At 38.8% G+C, this 26,082-nt stretch overlaps 1 protein-coding gene across 2 annotated transcripts in view; it reads right to left on the bottom strand.

The window, feature by feature from the left end:
• Positions 1-26,082, bottom strand: part of HSD17B4 (hydroxysteroid 17-beta dehydrogenase 4) — a 70,323-nt gene that overhangs the window by 20,391 nt on the left and 23,850 nt on the right. For both annotated transcript variants that reach the window (XM_051641931.1, XM_051641932.1), the window contains 7 exons: positions 22,326-22,432; positions 21,437-21,670; positions 20,879-20,930; positions 16,507-16,578; positions 15,233-15,336; positions 12,200-12,265; positions 977-1,046 (listed from right to left, as the gene is read on the bottom strand). In XM_051641931.1, the coding sequence (XP_051497891.1) occupies positions 977-1,046; positions 12,200-12,265; positions 15,233-15,336; positions 16,507-16,578; positions 20,879-20,930; positions 21,437-21,670; positions 22,326-22,432 (705 nt within the window). The remainder of the gene's footprint in view (positions 1-976; positions 1,047-12,199; positions 12,266-15,232; positions 15,337-16,506; positions 16,579-20,878; positions 20,931-21,436; positions 21,671-22,325; positions 22,433-26,082) is intronic.

Genomic DNA, 26,082 nt, shown 5'->3' with positions numbered 1-26,082 from the left:
GAATTACACAAAACAGAGTTAACCAAACAGTTAGTACGTATTTATGAAAGGAGACAATTTGTTTAAGTATGTTAAGCATGATCTGAACAAGGAAGCATATTTCTGTTCTATTTATCTTGATAAGAATACCATACAACAATACTTTTATATTAAAAAGATATTACCAGAAAACAGCAGACCAATAATTACAGACCAGTATTTTCATGTAAACTTTATTATGATGGCATGCATATTCAGGAAAATTTCTGAAGTAAATCAAATTGCTGTCTGCCTGGAGCAGTCACACTATACTACTAGCAAAGCCTGAAAAGAACTGTGAAAAATACCTTTACAACAGAAATTCAAGAAAGCATATCCATTGTTAGTAAACAGATCTCTCCAAGAATCAGGTCACGTAGTTGCTTTGGCACGTAGTACTACAAAAAAGACCAAGCAAGACTACTGCACTAAGCAAGAGGTACAGTTAAGCAGTTTTTTAGGAAGGAAGTGCTAACAAAATCCCTTTCTCCTGCCCTCCTGAGAGTTATTGGGATTGAGAAGACTAATAGAACTACAAAAAATTCTGAGACCAGCATAATCTCAAAATTATTTAGATGGAAATAATTATCTGGTAAGGAATTTAAATAGTTCTTTCTGAAGCTTTTGATAGTCAAATTATTTCTGCTTAGGAAAAAGACTGTAAAGATGGTAAAGTGGCAATGAATAAGCTTTAAAAGGAAAAAAGGGTACGAGGCAGGTTTCCATTGTAGGTAGAATGCAAACATCATTCTGCATTCCTAGCTACAAGGAGCAATGCTATAAAGTGTGGCACAGAACTCTGAAGACTTGTAATGGTGACTCTAAGAACAGCTACTAAAAAGCACTATTTCTTTCAGCTTGTTAAAGAAATACTAAGTGTGGGGAAAAAATAAAATTTAAAAATATATTTACATCACCCTTTGTCCAAATATTAATACAATGGTAGCCCCCAGCTCACCTCCAAGAGCAGCAAAACTTGGATCAACATGCAAAGGATTCCAATCTCCACTCAGCCGATACAAGGCAGCCTGCAGTAACAGAGAAAGAAAAATGGGAGACTAGCTGTGCTTGGAAGAAACAAGCAGAAATCTGTCAAAAACTTATGACAAATTAACAAACTTGTCACAATTTATTTTACTAGCCCTTAGATAACACCCTCTACAACAAAGAAGAAATTAAATGTTATTATGCAAACAAATGCCAAATCTCCAGGGAAATGCACCAAGAACTACGTGTGGTCTTTGTACATAAGAAAACAGTAAAACTCCTTAATGGGAGCAAAAAAACAATCTACTCTGCTGACATACAGATCCAGTTTCACTAAAATTTGGTATGGCTACGTGTTTACCAAATGAGGGTAAACTGCCCCAGTTGTACTTGGAGGAAAGAAGTCAACATATTTCTCAAGGGGAAGGGGGGAACAAAGAGAGGAAGAAAGAGAGGAAGAAAGAGAGGAAGGAAGGAAGGAAGGAAGGAAGGAAGGAAGGAAGGAAGGAAGGAAGGAAGGAAGGAAGGAAGGAAGGAAGGAAGGAAGGAAGGAAGGAAGGAAGGAAGGAAGGAAGGAAGGAAGGAAGGAAGGAAGGAAGGAAGGAAGGAAGGAAGGAAGGAAGGAAGGAAGGAAGGAAGGAAGGAAGGAAGGAAGGAAGGAAGGAAGGAAGGGAGGAAGAAAGAGAGGAAGGAAGAAAGAGAGGAAGGAAGGAAGAGAGGAAGGAAGAGAGGAAGAGAGGAAGGAAGAGAGGAAGGAAGAGAGGAAGAGAGGAAGAGAGGAAGAGAGAGAGGAAGAGAGGAAGAGAGAGAGGAAGAGAGGAAGAGAGGAAGAGAGGAAGAGAGGAAGAGAGGAAGAGAGGAAGAGAGGAAGGAAGAGAGGAAGGAAGAGAGGAAGGAAGAGAGGAAGGAAGAGAGGAAGGAAGAGAGGAAGAGAGGAAGAGAGGAAGAGAGGAAGAGAGGAAGAGAGGAAGAGAGGAAGAGAGGAAGAGAGGAAGAGAGGAAGGAAGAGAGGAAGAGAGGAAGAGAGGAAGAGAGGAAGAGAGGAAGAGAGGAAGGAAGAGAGGAAGAGAGGAAGAGAGGAAGAGAGGAAGAGAGGAAGGAAGAGAGGAAGAGAGGAAGAGAGGAAGAGAGGAAGAGAGGAAGAGAGGAAGAGAGGAAGAGAGGAAGAGAGGAAGAGAGGAAGAGAGGAAGAGAGGAAGAGAGGAAGAGAGGAAGAGAGGAAGAGAGGAAGAGAGGAAGGAAGGAAGGAAGGAAGGAAGGAAGGAAGGAAGGAAGGAAGGAAGGAAGGAAGGAAGGAAGGAAGGAAGGAAGGAAGGAAGGAAGGAAGGAAGGAAGGAAGGAAGGAAGGAAGGAAGGAAGGAAGGAAGGAAGGAAGGAAGGAAGGAAGGAAGGAAGGAAGGAAGGAAGGAAGGAAGGGAGGGAGGGAGGGAGGGAGGGAGGGAGGGAGGGAGGGAGGGAGGGAGGGAGGGAGGGAGGGAGGGAGGGAGGAAGGGAAATCCTTAAGTGCTGCACCAGAGTTTAAGCACACAATACTGAGAAAGGCAGGAACTAAGCTAGTAACTCTCCATGGCTGCTTACATTGTTTTTATGTCTTTTTGAAACTCCTTTCCTTTTGAAAACAAAGATGTACCAGTAAGATGTCATCACTGAATCTGATATATCTAATTGTAATTCTACTTTTGGCCAAAACATATATGTACTGTAACTTTTCTTTTTGTAATTATCTTCTAACTGATCCTCTAAATTATTAGAAAAATAGTAAAAACTGGAAACTTTGTAGTAATGTAAGACTACAGTTCAAATAGGGCAGAGTGTGACCTTCCAAAAGGGACAAAGGAGATGGCAAATACTTTGCTGAAGGAATAGATAACCTAAAATTAATCTTAAAGCACTACCAAAAAGTAGAAATAGCTAAGACATCTCACCTGCTGAGAAGAATAAAGTCAAAATCTCCTGAAGGCAGTATCCTCCAGTGCTAGGTGTCTTCAGCTAGCAGTCTACATGACAAATCAAGTCCAAAAACACAAGCCAAATGGACTACCAAACAATCCTATGCCACAGACGCAATTCTATAGGGGGCATCCAAGGAGTGTATGGTGAAATACACAGTGCTAGTTGAGGGTGGAACATGAAAGTGAAGTGAGGTAAGGCAAATATTTATACTCTACTACACCACTAAAGCAGATGGAGTGAAGTGAGGACTGGACAGAGACAGCTGGAAACAGGCTTGTACTACCATCTATGGAGAGCAACTGCTCCCTTCACTTATTGTTCTCTCTTATCTCAACTCCCACAAACAGCAGAACATTAGGGAAGTGAGAGTGCCACCACTCTCCCACTTACACACATAAAAACCCCACAGCAGCAGGGCTTCAAAGAAAAACATGCACACCTGCTCTTCTGACTTCCTGGCCTTCATTCGTCCCCACTCTTCCGCAAGTAGCTGTTAAAACTGTTTTCACTGTTGAAAGGTAGAGATGAGCAGCTCTGATCTACCACTAGCTTCTTTGCTAAGAGCTATCTAAGGTCATAATGCCACCATGATCAAAGTTTTAACACTATGAAAGAGACTTCTAGTGAAGAACAGACCCTTAGTTCCCTTTTTAAATAAAAATCAAAATTGACAATTTAAAGACAGTTTCTCTTGACAGAACTCTACAAAGTAGAGTATCACCCTTCATTACTGAGGTTTTGTTTAAGAGTCTAAAATGTAACAGTTTAAAATCTAAATTTTCTAGGTCTTGAGACCTAGAAAATACAAATTACTGGATGTGAAATAATTAAATAATAACTTGCTTTTAAATTAAATTAAAATTATGTGGTCTAACTTTTACAAAAGCTGTCAGGTGGGTATTTCCACAAATGAGCTGTTGTAATATATTTTAATTCAAACTAATTAACATTTAGTTTTACAATGGGAAAATTCTATTTATATATGATTAAAAAATGACAAATTTCTGCTTAAAATTCGAATCTCAACTTAAATCTAGCTATGCAACTGTTCTTTACTGAAGCTGCAAGAAGAACTAGCCATTTATATGGTGTGTTAATAAGGGGTACTTGGGAGACAATAGCTCTACCAAATGCTTTTCAAAATTACTGTGGTAAAGAATAAGTGTGCTTCACTAAGAAAAGAAACAGTGTTCAGGAACTAACTAGGTTCAGATAATTAAGACTAATGTGTTAATATGGTAAACAATAAGACAATACTTGTATTTTTCTGCTCTCAACAACTAAAGTGGCACTGGTCTCAGCTAGAAAACACATAGGCTAAACTCAATAAAATAGTTACATAGCAGGCAGCCAAGTCAGGTCTGCCAAAAAGCTTTTCATTTACCATTCTTTGGTATTGCTTTGTTACATAAATTACATTCCACAGGAGAAAAAAATTGTTTCAAAGCCTCGTTGGCTGTACTTTCTATATTCCTCAAATAATGACATTTCCTGAAGTCTTGAGTGATAGTATGAAGGAGAAGGGGGGAAAAAAAAAAAAAAAAGTGATGCATCCTTGGAGGATGACAAGAGTCAATTGATGTGAGGCATTACATTTAAGTCAATCATAATATGGTTAGATTCCTCTTCAATTAATAACACATACTGTCAAGTCTGATTTCCTAACAATTCAGGAGTTCTCCCAGACCACAAAAGAAAAGGCGATATCCAACCTGTCTGTGCCAATTTTTCAGTCTTGCCTGCAGACTGCAATAAAGGTCAGTGGTAAAGATAATGAAAAGGGAAGCCAAATAGCTGTATATTTTCCCTTATAACTGGGGAGAAAATATGTTCTGCCCAAGAGCTTATCTAACTCATATATGTGTATCTACGTAAACATTTACATATGTGTGTATACATGTATGTACGTATACTTTACCTAACAGCTTATTAAAGAGCAGCCAAGCAATCTTTTGAAGAAAAAACAGACAGATCTCATCTACACATTTCAATGAGCTCTGATTTACTTTAAGACTGCCTCCAGTTAAACTGGCTGAGCTGATACTTCAAGCGCTTAGATTTAGCACAGTACTTGAGTAACTCACTGTACTTAAAATTAAGCAGCTATTCTTTGACTATGATCCTAGTTCTTAACAGGATGGTAATTAGGAAATACAAGTGTATAGTTTCCTGGACTACCTTAGGTTTGCACTCATATGTTCTTAGTGGTCTGTACTATCCAAACACTACTTATTCCCTACATAACTCTTGTCTCCCTCAAGATTAAAAATTACTAAAATCTTCAATGAAAACACTTTCCAATACACGGATATAAATAGGAATATGTATATACATACATATAGCACTATATCTTTACTCCTTCTTGGCCCCACATTATTTATGTCTTCACTGTTTAATACTACTACATATTTTTCAAATTTAAAATGGACTTATATATACTGCCACAGGTTTCACAAAACATTAGCCATTTTTCTGGAGCATGGCAAATGTGCAAGAAGCCTTTCCTTTCACAGTACCTCTCTTAATCAAAAAGAACAAAGCACTTTGGTTTGGGGAACTTCAAATGGAGTAGTAATTTCTATAGCCTTTACTGAGACATAAGGAGAGGAAACTCCGGAGAACAAAGAGCATTTTGTTTAAACGAAATGACTGCTATTTTACCACAAAAAATTCTACTATAATCCAAGCCTTCACCTATTTTTAAGAATGGCCATGATTAGAAAATTATATTCTGATCATCCCAGCAGGAATAAACATTGTGTTTGTGTGTGTGTATACCCAAAAATATTGAAATTAGCATCATGCATATGTAATCAAATTTTAAAGTAATTATGATTAAGAATGATCATTCAGTATACATCAAGGGTTCTAAGAGTATCACCTCTGCATCCTGAAATCTCTAGAAAAAAATAGGAAAACATTATGAAATCCTTGCAATGGCTTCACATCTGTTTGTTTTGCTTGTATTATCCTTTGCTACTAAGCACTTTTTTCTGGCATGTTCTCCACATCTGTGAACCTACTGCAGGACTTGATTTTCTTGATCATGAAACAAATTATTTATGCTACAAACAGAAATAAATTTAAAAAAATTTAAAATCACCTGGGGCTCTCAGGAGGCTGTCTTGTGCTATTCTCTGAAGTTAATTTAACTTTACATGTTTTCAGGCAACACTGTACTACAGTCGTTACAGAGCAGAACAAGAAGACATTTATCCTGTAACTGTATTTTCCCCATCCATGCACATGTCTTCATCTTCTCTCTCACATGACTTCACAGCACTTACTCAAAAAATGACCTTAAGTCAAAACACTCACTTTCCTACAACTTTTTTCTTCTAATCTGTTTAAAATAAGCACAAAATTTCTCCAACTAAAAAATGCAAGCTGGAAATAACCAACTTTTTTTTTTTTCCCATATAATGACAACAATTAGTTATTCTGTCTATGTGTATGTTCTCTAAAAACACACACAAATATTTACATATGGTTAAAATGTAAACACAAATGGTATCTGTGTAAAATAAAATATTACTTTCCACAGGTAAGTAGCCACATCCCAACTACACAGAAACTTCTAAGGATTTTATCACACCGTCCTCAAAGTAAAGCACTGACTCATAGTACCAAAACTGTTGACAACAGGCAGAAAACATTTTCCAGTAGGCTTTAATTTAATAATTTGTTAGGCTGTTAAATGCTTCCCATGCACCTCTCCCAAGATGTCTATTTAGTAAGCTTTTTTTTTGCAAAGTCCACTCTTTTTACAACAAATCACATTTGTGCACAATTGTCTCACAATTGTTTCCAGTTACATTAAGAACTGCAGTTGTAGCTGAACCTGACCCAATGAAAAACTAATCTCAGGTAGCTAGAGGACAGCAGTATGAGCAATAGGACTGGCAGGACCAAGACTGACTCAGGAAGGGAAGGGAAGGACACTCCTGCAGTGTTAGTCACAGGATGCTGATGACACTACTTGAAACATGGCAGGTGCCAACTATTTTCTCCTCTTTCAGAGAAAACAGAATTGTATTTTAGAAAACAAACAAACAAAAAACCAAAACACCTAACACTAAAAAACAGCCATTTCTTCCCATCCTCTTAGTCAATGCTTGATCAACACCTGAATACAGAGGTTCAACATAGCTCGTATATTTTAAATCCTATCAGATTAGTTGAGTGTGAATATACTGTATCTCTCTAAAAATCTCGAAATGAGTGCAGAATTATTATATTACCTAAATGGACTTGTATCACATGCTCAAAAATCAATCATCACATGCTATACACCACTCCTTTAAGAACTCTGTACAATTAAAATGCCTCCAACATTTATAAATACCCTTACTTCATAGACTCCTGGAAAGTTATATAAGACAGCAGAAAAGGTCATAACTGTCAGCTGCACAAACCAGTTTCAGCTCTTCAGCTTAACATTTGAAGGCCTAATTCTTCAAAGCCCATCACATTTTCAAAGTACACAGTAGTTCAGAACACAGCTCCTCTGAATTTTAATTTCAGCTGCTGATGCTCAGAAATCCTCCTCCTAGTTCAGCTCCCAAATTTTGTCTTCCAAATTCCAATGTCTCATCCTGTCCTATCAGGCACTGATCAAGAAGCAGCCATGTCTGAGTACTTGGGGATTTGTGGGTAACAGCTGCTCACAGACCGTAACAAATTTATGGACAAAGCAAAGAAAACCCACTGTCAAAGAACTGCAGCTCCAAACAGTCACTAATCATGAGGTCAATTCTCATTACTCTCACTTACTTCTTCTCAGAAGACAACTACGTGCAACAAACAGTAGCGATAGAACAAGAGGAAATGGCCTCAAACTGTGCCAGGGGAGGTTTACACTAGACATTAGGAAGAACTTTTTCACTGAAAGGATTGTCAGACATTGGAACATGCTGCCCAGGGAGGTGGTTGAGTCACCATCCCTGGATATGTTTAAAAGTCACCAAGATGTGGCGCTTGAGAACATGGCTTAGTGTTGGACTTGGTAGAGCAGGGTTAATGGTTGGACTTGATGATCTTAAAGGTCTTTTCCAACCGAAGTGATTCTATGATTCTAAATAACATGGGAAAAAAGACTTCCTACATTATCTCAGTTTATGCCTGGAGCTGTCTCTTTGCTTGTGGAAGGATTTCTTGAAGGAGAAGGAATAAACACGCCATTTAAGCCTGCATGACTGAAAACTACCATTATGCACTGCATACAAAGGTTATTAAGACTACAAACAAAGCAAGCTTTATTTGAAACATTTATCTTTTTAAGGACTCTGCAATATTTAAAACATTATTGTAGTTTTTCAAATGAAACACACTTAAAAATGACAGGATGTCAAAAAGCAAGGACAGCCTGACTCTGGAAACCACAGAGCAGAAGTATCTTGAAGAAGAAGGTACCCAAGTTACTTGGAAAAGTAGCTCTGACAGAAATTCACATGACAGCTCACAAGATAACGCTTTGCAGAGACTTAGAGGAAACATGGTTGCATGTACACAGCTGGTCCCAAAGAACTGTAGGCTGACACACCATGTTTTTCAAAATCTGTCTAAATTATCTTTTCTACCTCTTTGTCATGTCTACTTCTCCCTGTCAATGCAAGTAACAAATACACAGTCAGAATTTTAACTAGGAGAATGTTTTAGTGAAATAGATGGTAGTGTTGCAAGGACAGAGAAATTTTCATCTGGCCACCATTTCTTAAAATTATTCGAGATTTTACTGAAATGACCTGACAGTACGAAAAACCTTGAAGTCCTGCAAATCTGGATGTTAAAGCTGTAATTGTTTCATATCGACAAACAGGAGATATAGCTTTCAGAAGAAAGTGGAAGGGAACACTGAACAGAAAAACTGAAACAACTTCTTAAAAAATTCCATTTTATAGACTACTGCTACACTGTTTATTTGTTGTAACAACACTGTGTATCCTGAATATTAATTCTGATATTTGAAGATGGAGAACAGTGTATTTCTTGGAAGGCAACATACACAAGACCTGAATGTGGCAAATTTTTACATAAGCAAATAAACTAACAAAAGAAGCCCCAACAAACTCAAGATCCTGTATTTGTTTCTTTCCTCAAAAATGACCTGCATCACTTGGACATCAGTCACTTTAAATAGCCACTGCAGCTTATTTTGTATGCAGTTAGAAAATTAATTCCCACAAAATAAACACATTTGGGAAGGGATTAAAAAGAAAACTCTACAGAGACAAAACTCTCCAGAGGTACATATCATTCTCTGCCTGTGCTTCTTAATTGCATGAGGAACTCTTCAGCAAAATCTGTTTGATTGATTAATTTAAGGCCCTGGTTCAAAAAACAGTAGGACAAGAGTAGCTTGGTGATGCTGAAACTCTGTAACTACATGAAACACCTCCTATAGGGTTGAAATTGAATGGTTAATTTCTTGCTAAATGGCTAATGGTCAAACACCCTCTAGACTTCTTTATCTTCTGTCAAAAGGTCTATTTTGTTCCAAAGATTTACAGCATTATATCCAGTGAATAGCTCAGATTACAGACAGAGAATAAGCTACAAAAAAACACTATGGCACATACTCATTTCTACACAGCAAGACGGAAAAAATGTCACCTAGTTCTTTGTAGAAAGATTCATTAATAGACAGAAGAAAGATCTTATGTCCTTCTTCAGCAGTAAGCAAATTTTAAGCCTTACAGCCTTTTAGAAGGTCAGATACTTCTCAATTTTTCTTAACCATTTTTCATTTTTAAGCAGCTTACACCACTGTACTGCAACTCAGTCATAAGCACTGGTCACTGTTAGGAGAACTTAGGAATGGGTACAGATTTGAAAGTGATAAACATTTATTATTATACTACCTGCCATTAAATCAAAAGGATTAGTTTGTTCTGTCAATGGTCACTGAAACAACACAATCATTTTTCAAGAACTGCAGATGGCTGTAGCTTCCATTTTGCTGAACACATGGTAAAGAGCAAAAATGGTGATTAGCTCTCTGTTCCTAGTACCCTCTTCACTAAGCAGCTCTTCCTCCTGACAGGAAACATGTAAAAAACATTCTTCCTCTTGGAAAAACTTAACCCTGTGTAGTTGAGTTAGAAGAATATACAACTTTCAAGACAAGCACAGCCATTGACTTCAGTGAAAGGCAGAAGTCATAACTGTAAATATTAAAAATATGCATGATGGTCTACTTAAATAGGAAGTCTTCTACATAGTCATGCTATGACAAGTTAAGAGGGAAAAATGCTGATTATGAAGAGCAGTTTAGCCACATAATTGTGATAACACAGAAACTGAATGGTGAATGTCACATCACTGGAAATTATTATAGTTCAAGTTAACTCAAATGACATCTGCAAACTGACTCCTTCCGTCTGTCTCAAACTCTATACTAATTCAATAGCTGAATGGCAACAGTAATATCTGCCAACACCTTTTTCATTTAAACACAAATAAAAAAACCACAAACAACAAAAAACAAACCAGAAACTTTGATGCAACTTTTATGTGCCAGCTTCCATTTTCAAAAAATATTTTAGGCAGTTATGTGCCATTCGGTAGACACATGAATGTAAAATCTTGGTAAGGCTCTCCCAAGCTGTCATTCATATCAAAGCCTGTATTCCTGCCCATAAAGTTCCCAAGTTCTACACATTGGCTCTCCTGTACACAGGCATCATCACTTAAGCACAGATGCTAGTGAATAATTCGGCAGATAAACCTTCCTGTGATTCTCAAAGTCTGCTAGTCTCCTGTAAGATCTAACTGGAGAGGAATTCTCTCCATATCTACCTGTCAGAGTAGATCTTAAAATAAAACAGAAGTGGTAGTTACCATGTGTCACTTCCTTTATTTCCAAAAATTAGCTCTGCAGTAGCAAAGTTTCCCAACTTCAGAATTACAGGGTCATTAAATAATACTTTATCTCTTGAACTTAGCATCGAACACAGTAACAATTCCAGGTGTAAGAGTAAAAGGCTCAGAAAGTAAGATTACTGAATGAACAAGGGGATCATAAATGTCACCTGAAAGTTGACATAGCTGGAATAAATTCTGATATAATCAGGCAAAGAAGAATCTGAACCAGAGCCTCAATATTCAAAGAAAATATTTCTAACCAGTGGGCCATTAGAATTGATGTATCTTCTGTAATAAAGAGTCAGCTGCTAGAGAGCACCTTCCACTACATGTAATCACTTCCCAGGAACAAAGCACTCTCTCACAGTTCCCTGCTCTTTACTCATCTTGCCAACTTCCGATGAAGCCTACTCAGAAGAATTAAGACATCTGTACCACCCAGACCAGTGCTGTGAATTTCAGGATACATCAAGTACATCAGTGACAGAAACAGAAATGCTGATCTAAGCTTCTCTTACTGGTTTAAGTGGGTAGGGCTAACTTGGACTTCAAGCACATGAAGCAGCTGGTTGAGGCTTAAGTTTAACTACTCCATATCTAATCAGAAGCTAGGCAGACATCACTGTTACCACAGACAATGTTGAGCTGATGTTCAACATTTTCATGGCACCTCCAAAGGCTGCAGTATCTTCCCATGGCTAAGTTGCTTTTGAAAATACTACTCAGTGTCTTTATGCTGGTAGCTCCAAACTTTCCTGTCTTACTTGTCTGACACCTGGAGTATGTTTACCTTCAGAGGAGGATGTATTTATTTAGTCAGGAGTTTGCCTATGGAAAGTAGATGTCTGTGAATCAGTAGAAATGTGGATGGATGGATGGATAAGTACCTGGACAGACATCTGTTAGTATTTCAGGTTTCCCTGACTACTACTTCTACAGCAACAGAAATTAAACTTTTTCAAAACTGAACTTTAAGCATTTTCTTATGGTCTTGATGTGTTTACTTGCACCATTTTTTGTAAATTTCATCGGTTTTGAATGTGGGGTTTGTGTGTTTTTTAAGCTACAACAGAATACAAATGTACATTTCCTTCTTCTGTGTATAATTTTGCAATAAACAATTATAAAACTGCATCCACCTTATGAAAATAATGTTCTACATAGAACCTACATAAACTGTCCCAACTTAACCTAGCACAAATTTCAGCTTCATGTTATAGAGACATATACACAGACACATATACATAAAGACACAGAAGTATGCAGTTATGAATACCTGAGGTATATCAGAAATTTTGAACTATTAGTGAACATCACATAAGACTCCTTTCTCCAAACAAAATAAATATTTCCAGACCTAGAGCACAAAAAACTTTACCTGATCAGCTGTTGTGACATCAGAAATTACAGCATCAGGAGGTCTCTTGGGTGGATTCACTGGTACCTAAAGGAAAAGCAGGAGTATTATTATTTCAGTCCAAAAATCTATCTGTACCCATGCCAGAATATACCAAGGTACGAACAAAGAGAAACAGCAGTTACAGAAAAACAGAAAAAGATATTTAGGCTAGAAAAAGTCTCTTATGAAGGTTAGCTTCATAAAGACAGCGATCCCTAGGCATCAGATCACGCTTACATGTTAGAGCAGACCAGTTTGATTACATTTCTTCCAAACCATCCAAAAAGGCTCAAACAAGATTTATTCACTCAGAAAAAACGGTTGCCTCATAGAACATTAGTGCATTGTAACACAGAAACTAAAATTAAGCTTTTAAAATAATACTTTTAAAAGTTCAATGGAGTACATTATGGACTATATAATTTTTGGCCTTTAATAGCTTCCATAGCTTTCAACTCTTTATTTGTTTTGTACTTTTTTCTTTTGTTTTTGCAATTACATACTCCATGTTAAGCTCTACATTACTGAAAAAAAAAAAAAAAAAAAAGCTGTTCCTTGTGCAATCTGCAGCTTCATTTTTCAGTTCTGAAGAAATAAACTTCACTAACAGACTGACAGAGAATATCCTAGATCATGATAAACAAAAAGAACACCGGAATCAACTAGAGAGTTAATCAACTATTAGAGAAGCTGAAATATTATTTTTTTCCTCTCCTTTCTGTGTTTTCAAACTAAAAAAGTCCAAACAAAGAGAACCCGGTGTAATCTCTAAAATGAAGGGAAGCAACTTGGCTCTCACTTGTGTAAGCTCTTTTCCAAAGAGAAGAGAAATCAAAAGAAACCCAGTGCTGTGTAGTTTCACATTTAATAACAGCAAAAACCTCTTCCTGTTTATTAACAGCAAAACTAATCCGTATCTTTGCTGAAAGACTAGATATTATCACTCCTACTTTTGTCACTTAAGAGAGCCACAATGGACATATACATTAATCAGCTTGATAACAAGGACAATACCTAACATGCTTTCAAAACAAGAATGGCTGGCCAATTTATTTCCAGTTAGTTTAAAGAAACTCAACCTGATCTACCAAGCCATTAATACATTAAAACTAATCAACAAATAAATCATTATGGAAACTCCTCTGCCAGTAGGAGAAAAACACCCCAACTCAGGAGGAGGGATATGATTCATACAACATGTAGCTCACCATAGACCTAAACCTGGAATTTTGTTCTCCTTAGTTTGCTGATGCAATAAACGTGCAAAGTGATAAAAAGACCCATTATAAAATATGCCTGGTCAGCTCAAGATTTCTTTTTGGCACAGAGGAACAAGGATGTCTTTTTAGTTGGGGAGGTTTACAGAGAAAAAACAGGAAAAATTATCAGTTGAAACTGTCCTATTGCATGCAGCGGCCTCTGTAGAATTTGACTGCTTATTACTGTTGTGCCTCAAGACTCTAGTTCACAGTAACAACATTAGGCCATAGCTGGCACCACCTTAAACACAGTGTGAAGGAGACAACAGTTGTATGTACCTGAATAGCTACTTCATGTATTTGGACTGACCCCACTATCTGTTCATGTGACACTATTTTTGGCTCATTCCCAAAATGCAGCACTCCACTGGAAGTGAGAAACTATAATGCTACTTCTCTCTTTTCCATGAGCTTGCCAAACCTCTTCCACACAAATACACAGATTTATAGAGTTACACCTAGAGATGTCTTCTAGAAATTTCAAGTTCTAACCTAACACTACACATTTGAGTACTTCTCAGCTTTTTACTAAGCTAGTCTTTTTACAATAGCAACATCTTGCAGTATTAACATAAGATCATACCTATTAGCAAAAATTTAACACATGAAATACAAGTTACTAAACTATACACAAACACTTTCTGTATACATACACATGAAATTATCACTAGCTATCCATTGATTTTGCAATATAAATAAGTCTCCCTGTGCCTTTAAACAGAAAGAAAACGTCTCAGGTGGAGCAGTGGAACACACACTATCATGCTGAACTGATGACACACAGATGACATATTCCCAACTGGAGATTAGGCAGTGAGGCAGCAATTGAAATGTGATCATGACAGCAGAGCTGAAACAAGTTTAAATCGAGACTTTGTTATTGGCACAATCCAAAAGCTCAGCAGTATGCCCCTAAAATCTCAGCTTTGTCACTCTCCTTGCTGCCAATGATGAATCAAGAGCAATCTAAAAGTCTGCCCTTAAAACTGTAAACCAGAGAGGTAAAGCTCCCCAAATCTACCTGAGGAAATAACAGGACTTAGAAAGAAAAGCCACTTCTTTGTTCTTGTTCTGATCTAAGAGGTCTCTATAAATTTAATTCAAAAGTGGATTGAGAAAATAGAACCATTCCGAAGCTAGCTTTTTAACAAGAACTTGCACTTACAGAAAGTGTCATTGGAAGTAAATACATAGATAAAATAGAAAAAATAAAGTTACTCTTTTTTTGCAAAGCTTGCCTTTGGGTTTCATAAAACCAAGAGTCAATGAGACTCTTGCCAAATTGGACAGCTGAGCACCTGACCCACAGAAATAGGATTTTAAGGAATTCAGCATAGCCCAAAGTAACAACACGTAGCAGATTTTACCACTTTTAAGGAATTAACTGGGTCAAATTGGGCCAGATATATTCATATTGGGCCTGCTATACTATCAACTTTAAAAGACCTAATCTGAATCCTCTAGAGGTGTGTTCTCTCCACATCATTGTGCACTTAATATGAATTTATGTCAGGCATAATTTTCTAAATCCAATCCACAGAATTGAGATCCTAAACTTTTTCTACAGAACCTTCTATTCTGTTTCCCATTAGGATATTCTACATCTGTAATTTCAAATATTTGAATGTAGAAATATCTCATTAGTTGCCACTGCTAGTTTATCCTTCCTAGTTGATAAAGCAAATAATTTTTCTCACAGTGCTGAAAGAAGTCTTAATGTGCTTTTTAAAAATATGAGTATGTGTGAATTTACCTTGGCCTTTTCCGATGTTCGCTTTCCACCAAATCCTCCAGCTCCAACAAAAAACAAGGAGAACTGATTATAACAGACTAGTTCCTTTCCACAATAGGTATTCACTGAAAGACAACAAAAGTGGAAGGTCATATATTGTCTTTGATCTCTTTTCTCATATAGATAGCATGTGTTGTTACAAGAGAAAAATTCAGCTTCAATGATATAAAGCTCATTTTATCAACCAAAGGGACAATGGTCACACTTCTATGTTGCACTGTTCCAAGTTCCTCACTAGTGAAGACTATTGATTTGTTTCAAATAACTTTATCATGAATTTTACCTATATGAAAGCATCAATATTGAAGAATGAGCCATCGAAATGCTGACAACATTCAAAGTGCTAAAAATATTCTGAAATGCTGAAAATAGTATTTACTTCAGCATTTCATATTGCACTAGCAAATTATTTAAATATTACAGAATAGTGCCATAAAATATGATGTATTAAGAGTTAATAAGCATCCCTAATGTGCAAAGCACATTACCAACTCATACAGAAAGTGGTACTGGTAGCTTATATGAAAAGAGCTCGCAAGCAAGCTTTAGCTTAAGGTCACCTGTGTTCCTTCTTTTGAAGAAGTCACACTTGCTACAATGAATCATGATTCCCCTTCCTATTTCCAGTTCACGACTACTACACTGTGTTACACCTTAGACTGAAATTCTTATTATTGTTCATGGTCATGTCCAGTTCCAGAATAAATTTAAAACCCACCAAGACCGCTCACAAAAAAACCCTGTTGCATGTTGCAGAAACAGAAGGGCTTAATCTTAAAGATGGCTGCTTTGCAGAAGAGTCTACACAACATAAACATATGACTAACCTCTGCAAAACTACCGCATAAAATACACGCATTACATGTGCAAACATGCTTGCTGAAGGGTGGCAGAATCTAATACAGCTGCCTTTAGAGAGGATTAAGTACTTATTATTTTTAAATAACATTGTTCATTTTGCACAATGCACTACTCCCTGTACATAAGAAAAAAAACAAGCCTTCTCTGAAATCTTTTCCCAAGAGGGTATTCTTATTTCAATACGTTACCTGCCCAAGAACAACCGCATTATACATTTACACAGCTATGGCTAGTTAGCTCATTTCTCAGTTCTCACTAAGATTTAATAAGCTGTCTTCCCAGTAGAAAAGCTGGCAACTATTGGTACAGCTAGTTAAAAACTGAGCCTGTCAAATTTTACTGCCTCCCCTCCAAAAATTATAAAACCTTCTTACCATCTATAAGCAAGACTGCTCCTGATCCTTTGTCAAGAATATCAGCAATAGTTGAAACTGAAGTTAATTGCCCTGTAAGAAAAGAACATACATAAGGTTTTGCTTCAGGAATGAAGTGCACAGATCACTCTTTACACTTCCTTTCTAAAAATGATAATAATGGTAATAACAATCAAAGTAATTGTCATAGTAATCATGATCATCATGATTGTCATAAAAGTGTCTGTGAAACTTCGCAAATCTTGGTTTGCAGATCTGCGGATTTTTCAATTTTTATGTTTTGTGGGTTTTCTACTTGTAGTAGAATCTTGCTATAGTTTATGTACGCAAGCAGAGGGCAATGAAGCTGGTGAAGGGTCTAGAGAACAAGTTCTATAAGGAGCAGCTGAGGAAACTGGGATTAATCATAGAATCATAGAATCATAGAATCCTAGGGGTTGGAAGGGACCTCGAAAGATCATCTAGTCCAACCCCCCTGCCAGAGCAGGGTCACCTAGAGTACATCACACAGGAAGGCGTCCAGGCGGGCTTTGAATGTCTCCAGCGAAGGAGACTCCACAACCTCTCTGGGCAGCCTGTTCCAGTGCTCTGTCACTCTTACAGTAAAAAAATTTTTCCTGATATTCATCTTAAACCTCCTATGCTCCAACTTGCATCCATTACTCCTTGTCCTATCACTGGTCATCACTGAAAAAAGCTTAACTCCATCGTCTTGACACTCACCCTTTACATATTTGTAAACATTGATGAGGTCCCCCCTCAGTCTCCTCTTCTCCAAACTAAAGAGACCCAGCTCCCTCAGCCTTTCCTCATAAGGGAGATGTTCCACTCCCTTAATCATCCTTGTGGCTCTGCGCTGGACTCTTTCAAGCAGTTCCCTGTCCTTCTTGAACTGAGGGGCCCAGAACTGGACACAATATTCCAGATGTGGCCTCACCAATGCAGAATAGAGGGGGAGGAGAACGTCTCTTGACCTACTAACCACACCCTTTCTAATACACCCCAGGATGCCATTGGCCTTCTTAGCCACAAGGGCACACTGCTGACTCATGGTCATCCTCCTGTCTACCATGACCCCCAGGTCCCTTTCACCTACACTGCTCTCCAGCAGGTCAGCCCCCAACCTGTACTGGTGCATGGCGTTTTTCTTCCCCAAATGCAAAACTCTACACTTGCTCTTGTTAAACTTCATCAGGTTTTTCCCCGCCCAAGTCTCCAGCCTGTCTAAGTCTCTCTGAATGGCAGCACAGCCTTCTGGTGTGTCAGCCACTCCTCCCAGCTTGGTGTCATCAGCAAACTTGCTGAGGGTACATTCTGTGCCCTCATCCAGGTCGTTGATGAAGATATTGAACAACACCGGTCCCAGTACCGACCCCTGAGGGACTCCACTAGTCACAGGCTTCCAACTAGATTCTGCCCCATTGACTACAACTCTCTGACTTCTTCCTTTCAACCAGTTCTTGATCCACCTCACTGCCTGATCATCAAACCCATACTTGATCAACTTATCTACAAGGATGCTGTGGGAGACGGTGTCAAATGCTTTACTGAAATCAAGATAGACCACATCTACCGCTCTACCATCATCTATCCACCTAGTAATTTCCTCATAGAAGGCTATGAGGTTAGTCAAACATGACTTACCCTTGGTAAAACCATGCTGACTGCTCTTGATGACCCCCATCTCCTTGATATGTCTAGAGATAGTGCCAAGGACAAGTTGTTCCATTACCTTTCCAGGGATGGAGGTGAGGCTGACCGGTCTATAGTTACCTGGGTCCTCCTTCTTGCCCTTCTTGTAGACTGGAGTGACATTTGCTATCCTCCAGTCCTCAGGCACCTCTCCAGTTACCCATGACTTACCGAAGATGATGGAGAGTGGACTAGCAATGACCTCCGCCAGCTCCCTCAGCACCCTTGGATGCATTTCATCCGGACCCATCGATTTATGGATGTCCAGATTATGCAACTGATCCCTAACCCAATCCTCATCTACTATGTCCTCACCTATCTTGACTACTTCTGGGGTTATATAAATCTGGGGCTCATGGGAAAAGCCTGCAGGAGTAAAGACAGAGGCAAAGAAGGCATTCAGCACCTCTGCCTTCTTTATATCCTCTGTCACCAGGGCACCCACCTCATTCAGCAGTGGGCCTATATTGCCTCTGGTATTAGCTTTGTTGGCTATATATTTGAAAAAGCCCTTTCTACTGTCCTTAACCCAACTTGCAAGGTTAAGTTCCAAGGAGGCCTTAGCTTTCCTAGTTGCCTCCCTACATTCCCTGACAACATTCCTATATTCCTCCCAAGTGACCAGTCCCTCCTTCCATGATCTATAGATTTTCCTCTTCCACTTGAGTTTCCCCAGCAGTTCCTTTTTTAACCACGCTGGTCTCCTAGCTCCCTTACTAGATTTTCTACCCATTGGGACACACTGATGCTGTGCTTGCAAGAAGTGGTCCTTGAATATTGTCCAGCTATCTTGAGCCCCTTTACCTTCTAGCACTCTGTCCCATGGGACTTCCCTTAACAATTGGTTGAGGAGGCCGAAGTTTGCTCTGTAGAAGTCCAGGGTTCTGGTCCTGCTGGAAATTCTGTTCCTCCCACACAGGATCCTGAACTCCACCATCTCATGGTCACTGCAGCCAAGGTTGCCATTGACCACCACTGCTTCAATAAGGCCCTCCTTGTTGGTGAGCACAAGATCCAGCAGTGCTCCTCTTCTAGTCGGCTTATCCACCATTTGCATTAAGAAGTTGTCATCAATGCATTGGAGGAACCTCCTAGACTGTGAAAGGCTGGCTGTATAAGTCTTCCAGCAGATATCGGGATAGTTAAAATCTCCCATGAGGACCAAGGACTGCAGTTGTGAGGCTGCTTTCAGCTGCCTGTAGAAAGCCTCATCAACTTCCTCATCTTGATCAGGAGGTCTGTAGTAGACCCCCACAACTGTGTCACCCATACTACCCTGTCCTTTAATTCTTACCCACAGGATTGTTTAGTTTGGAGAAGAGGAGGCTGAGGGGAAACCTCATTGCCCTCTACTATTACCTGACAGACATTGTAGGAAGGTGGGTGTTGGCCTCTACTCCCAAGTAGGACCAGAAGAAATGGCATGAAGTTGTGTCAGAGGAGGTTTAGATTGGATATTAGGAAGAAATTCTATACTGAAAGAATGGTCAGGCACTGGAACAGGCTTCCCAGGGAGGTGGTTGAGTCACCATCCCTGGAGGTATTCAAGAAATGTGTAGATGAAGCACTTCAGGGCATGCTCCAGTGGCCGAGGTTGTCAGGATTTTTGTGGGTGGTTGGTTTTTTTTGTTTGGTTTGGTTGATGGTTGGACTCAGTGATCTCAGAGGTCCTTTCCAACCATGATGTTTCTGTGATTTTTGTGATTCAGAGCTAAACATAAATCACAGTTCAGACTCCCAACACATCGCTAAACTCAAAGACACCTCAAATCACTTACAAATTGCCCAAAATTTTCAAGAGGGCTGAGACAACTACAGTTCTATAGAAGTCTTGCTCAGCTCAGGGCCTGGGCCTGTGGGTTTATAAAGTTTGTCTCTAAAAAGGTTAATGCTCTAGAGACAGAGATATGTAACCATGTATATTTACATAGTAAGCCTGTGGAATGGAAAAATAAAAACCTTTAGGAAGTTCTAGCAACCGATTTCTTATTAGCAGACTTCTTTGAAGTTAATAGAACTTTCACATTTCTTTTAGTTTCAGCAAGAAATTATGGCTTATATCTGTGGCTTGCAAGATTATTTTTTTTCCTTCTACACTCTGGAAAGCTAATTTTTGAAAATCACTCATGAAGAAACCTGGACACAAGCATGGATGCATATCCTGAAGAAGTCTAACAAGTACTGCTCAGTATTGTAATCTGTGAAAACCAACAGCCACCTGTGAGAAGAGCTTGCTACTGCATTAACTAATATCTCAAAAATTTTGACAGGAAGCAAAGTAACTTTTTGTTTAGCCTCCTCATCAAGATGTCCATTCCTCCTTTACATGCAGAATTTAAATCCTGTTCTCTTACAGGCACTCAGGTGCAAACAATGTTGAAGAAACTTTAGGCAAACAGCAGAAGTTCTATGATGCAACCTTACAGAAAGAAAAGTTCTGCTAGTTAGGATCAAATTACAGTAGAGTAACACCAGCATGTAGAATATTTGCTTATTATAGCAAAGATTAGGCATGAGTTTACTAAGTATACTATAGAAAAGCAACACCTGATCCCAAGAATAGAGGTTTTAAATTCCAGCTAGAAACAGAGCTTCCCTATTTCCATTTATAGCCGTATTATTGTGACTACGTGAACTGCTGTCATAGTGAAAAGCAAATCAGCAACACAAAAGGACTCACCTGAGGTTGGCAATGGTTTATACAGTTCCAGATACTGCTCACCATGCAGCATCTATATAAAGAAAGGCAGTGCTGTAACAACAATCAGTGTATTCTAGTGCTATCCTCATCACAATAGCAAGAAAATATACAGTCATTTTATGATGTGGTCAGAACAAATGAAAGAAAACTAACCAACCAACCAACCCCACAAGTTTTTTGGTTTGTATTTCCAATTTCATCCCCAACAAAAAATCTTTTAAAGTTAAGTTTTAAACTGTAGTGTTTTAATAACAGCATGATGAACACAAAATGTAATAAAAAATGACCATTCATACCATCTTAGGAAGGCACAGGTTATACAAATAAGGTAAACTAATAATTTCTTAACACATAAGAATACAAAACACTGAATTTTCCTTTCCAAGAATAAAGGAAACTTATTAATATTACAAACATACTAATTAATGCCACGTTATAGTTCTATAAATCACAAATACACATTACAAACATACTCATTAAAATCACTCTATAGTTACATAAAGCACAAACGAAGTTAGATATTTAACTCTTCCATACCTTTGCAAGATCTATATTTAGTCCTGGAAGAGAAGGAACACCATCAAACATAGAAGCCTGAGCAGGAATTACTCCAAAACTGGGTAAACAGCAGAACTCTTCACTTCCTTCAAAGAGAAATTTTAGGTGATCTGGATCTTTAGTTGACATTCCCACACCAAGGGCATATAGAATAGGCTCTAAATGAGTATATTGATACACGTTGGTAGCCAATTTCCGGCCAACAATGCTTGCCTGAAAATTAAAAGAAATATAAAATAAAACTTCATGTTAATTCTCTAATTCTTGTATCAAACAAAATTCACATTTGAGCATTTTATTTATGGTCACATGTAAACATAAAGTATGACTAATAAATATACCATAAAATTTTAATGTATTTGGTGCAGTACAAACAACTCTAACATAATGCATTATATAATGCTGCAAACAAATTACTTCAAGAATAAGTCGTATAACTACACAGAGCTCTGCTCCCAGCAATGCATAAGAATTTTTCTAAAACAAACCAAGAATGAACTAATTAAAACTGCAATAAGATTGAAACAAGAAAAAAGAATTCATCTATAGAGAAGGAGCCAGAGCAAAACCATGTTGCCCAACAAGACCTGCTCCTTGCCCCTTTTCTGAACAATAACCTAACTAAAGAGGTTTACCAAACTCATTGCTTTCATCATTATTTAGTCTATTTAGCCTTAAGGCAACAAGAAAAACGAAGAGTTGAGTCTGGACATGTTTCTTAACTCTGTTTCCTCACTTCACAGTCTAAAACACAGTTTGAAACCATTCTTTTCACAGACAGAAAGCCAGAGCTGATCAGCAACACAAGTCTTCCTGGCTCAAGATTTTCACCTAACTTTGGGTGTACCTGGTAGGCAGAGATACTTACTGTGTCAACAGATGAAGGAACCACGGATCTGGAGCTTGTTGAGTTCATAGAAATATTTCCTTCAGACTCTATCTGACTTAGAGCATCATTCAAGACACTTATGGATTCTAGACAAAGGATTTTAAAAAATCACTTATAATTAGCCATGAGACACACTAGTTAGAACCACAACAAACATGTCAGCAAATGAGACTTAACCTAGTACTTCTCAATTAATTTTTAAACACAATAAATATACATGTTCAAATTGAGAAAACTGCTGCATTTTACAGGCATCTACACAACAGTTAATGACAGTGATCTCTACAGATTCCATCAGTTCTGCACCCAGCAGTGAACCATGATACCTATCTAATGCAAGTGCCTGACACACAGCAGGTGCTATACGTCACCATTTCAGCAAAGAGGAGTATGTCTGTAAATACTCTGTTTATTCCCTGAATCACAGTATGAAGGAGGAGATAATGAGCATTAAACTTCCAACTGTCTCAGAAGCAAACATCTGAAAATTAGTACTGCTTTTCTTATCTTGAAAATTATTTGCAATACAAGTAACAGATCTCATCTCCTGGTGGTTACTCTCCTTCTCAAGTCACATAAATAATGAGTAAGTCTGAGGTTTGAGCAATGTCAAGATTGCAAGTGAGACAATGCATGGCTGAGATACAGAACTCAACAATGGTAAAGGCAGGCCATCGAGAACAGGTTGCTCCTTGAAGTTTATATGGCTAAAATAAGTATTAAACACTTCTGTATTAGAAAGAATCAAAGTTGTGAGAATCATGCACAGAAAAATTAAAAAGTGTTTACATTAGAAGAACTCCAAATCATTATTTAACTACGTTAGCTTGGAGCTGCTCCCTTCCACTTCAAAACCCCTGTAGGTATACCAATGTGCACTTTTGCTTGGAGTAACAACCTGCTAGTCTATTATACAGAACTGCCCTAAATACCATACAAGTTAGCTGCATACCTTCTTGCAGAATATTGATTTCCTAAACCCAGTCTCACTGCCTGGGAAACCATTATAATGTTTTGTTGTGGCCTGAATCTCATGACAAAAAAAATGTGCAAAGGGACTAGAGGGAAAATCTTATAGGGATCGGGTGAGGGAGCTGGGGTTGTTTAGCCTGGAGGAGACTCAGGGGGACCTTATCAGTCTCTTGAACTACTTGAAGGGAGGTTGTAGTCTAGTGGGGGCTAGGCTCTTCTCCCAGGCAACTAGTGACAAGACAAGAGGGCACAGCCTCTAGTCGTGCCAAGAGAGGTTTAGGTTGGATATTAGGAAGCACTTCCTCACAGAGGAGGGTGATTAGACATTGGAATGGACTTCCTAGGGAAGTGGTGGAGGCACCATCCCTGGATGTGTTCAAGGAAAGGCTGGATGTGGCACTTAGTGCAATTCTCTAGACGATGTGATGGTGTTAGGTCATAGGCCGGACTTGATGATCTTTTCCAGCTTTGGTGATTCTGTGATTTGCAATTTATGTGAACCCTTTAAAAGGCAATCCCTTTATCCCTTTTTTCCTACATGAAGTGAATGAAGAAAAAGCAGAGCTGAGCTGCTGGGAGAAGTAACAAACTATCTGCTTTCTTGCATGACCCAAAGAAAGACTTTCACATTTCTTTTAAACCTTCAAGGCAAAACACAGCTTTGATGTCCAAGTAAACCTGAATGTTTCTGCAACTTTTCATTTTCACAACCCACTTCCATGCAGGCACAGAACTATCACTCTTAAAGGTGACATCCGAAAAGAAGATTACTAACATGTATTTTACATGTAATTACATCATTAAGAAAAACAGTATAAAGGCAACCTGTAATTTAATAATGGTGCAGAAGACTACAATCTTATTTTCAAGGAGTCTTTCTTCCAAAATGTATTATGTAAATGGACTCTCAAATTGGTGAGCTGTCTAGTGTCTGGATGAACACTAGACAAATCATAGAATACTCTGGGTTGGAAGGGAACTTTAAAGGTCAGCTAGTCCAACCTGCTGCTGCAATAAGCAGGGACATCTTCAAGTAGATCAGGTTGCTCAGAGCCCTGTCCAACCTGAGCTTGAATGCTTCCAAGGATGGGGTATCTCTGACCTCTCTGGGCAACCTATTCCAGTGCTTCACCACCCTCATTGTCACAAATTTCTTCCTTATATCTAGTCTAAATCTCCCCTCATTTAGTTAAAAAATTATTACTCCCTGTCCTATTGCAACAAGCCCTGCCAAAATGTTTGTCTTCCTCTTTCTTACAAGCCCCTTGTAAGTAATGACACGTTGCAATAAGGTCTCCCCAGAGTCTCCTCTTCTCTCTTAGCCTTTCTTCAAAGGAGAGGTGTTTAAGCCCTCTGACCACTTTGTGCCCCCTCCCTTGACTTGCTGGTCATGCTTCTTTTGATGCAGCCGCAGACAGCCCCTGGGCTGTTAGCGCACCTCACCAGCTCACGTCTAACTTTTTATCCACCAGTACCACCAAGTCCTTCTCCACAAGGCTGCTCTCAAGCCCTTTATACCCCAGCTGGGTCTAGGACAACTGGTCACTGCTGAATGGACACTGCCAACTGGATGCCACCATCTCACCACCAACAACTGGCTGGTGGAATTTTTTGAACATTATGTTAAACAAATGCAGTTTGCAAAACATCCAGAAACATTTTATAAAAGTGATGTTAAACAGATGCACTTAAAAAACATCAAAACACAGTTTTTAAAAGTGATGTTCAGGACTGCAACTTTAAATGAGCTGATCATAATATCTCATAATTAACTTTTAATTTTACAAATTGTGTGACTCATACACTTGAACTCCCCTATACATACACAGCTTCCTTGCAAAAATCAGAGGACCATGAGCAGAGCCACCTGGTCCCTGAGGTTCTGTTCTCCATGCTGAAAAAATGCCACCTGCTGGTTGGCATGTAGGTGCCCCAGCACTGAGTTGCTGATGTAGAAATGAGTGTCCAGCAGCCAGTTGGTAATGGCTAGTTGTCCCTTCCTCCCACCCTTTCCCCCAGCTTGTATTGATCCTGGGGCTTGCCCTGACCCAAGTGCAGGACCTTGCACTTGACCTTGTGGAACATCATGAGGTTCATATGGGCACACTTCTCTAGCTTGTCCAGGTCCCCCTGAATGGCATCCTGTCCCTCAGGCATGTCAACCACATCACTGACCTTGGTGTCATCTGCAAATTTGCTGAGAGTGCACTCAATACCACTGTCTATGTCATTGACAAATATACTAAACAGTACTAGTCCCAGTACAGACCTCTGAGGGATACTACTCTTCACTCATCTCTATTTCAACATTGAGTCATTGACGATTACCTTCTGGATGCAGCCATCCAAACAATTTTTTATCCACTGAGCAGTCCACTCCATCAAATACATATCTCTCCAATTTAGAAAGATGTTGTAAAGGACTGTGTCAAAGCCTCACAGAAGCCCAGATAAAGGACACGTGTAGCTCCTTCTTCAACCACTGATGCAGTTGCTCCATCATAGAAGACCACTAGGTTGGTCAGGCAGGACTTGTCCTTGATGAAGCAATGCAGGCTGTCTTAAATCACCTCCGTGGAATCCATGTGCCTTAACATACCTTTTGGGAGAATCTATTCCATGATCTACCCAGGCTCAGAGGTGAGGCTGGCAGGTCAGTAGTTTCCATGATCCTCCTTTCTAAAATGCTAGCTTTTAAAGGCCCCACCAAAACTTGTTTTAAATGTTGGCCTGCTATTACATTTGTAATCTGCAACAGCACTTG

The sequence above is a fragment of the Apus apus genome, chromosome Z (assembly GCF_020740795.1).
Source record: "Apus apus isolate bApuApu2 chromosome Z, bApuApu2.pri.cur, whole genome shotgun sequence".
NCBI classification, from domain to species: Eukaryota; Metazoa; Chordata; class Aves; order Apodiformes; family Apodidae; genus Apus; species Apus apus.
Note: the sequence above shows the minus strand (reverse complement) of the source record. Positions and strands in the feature narration are given on the sequence as shown.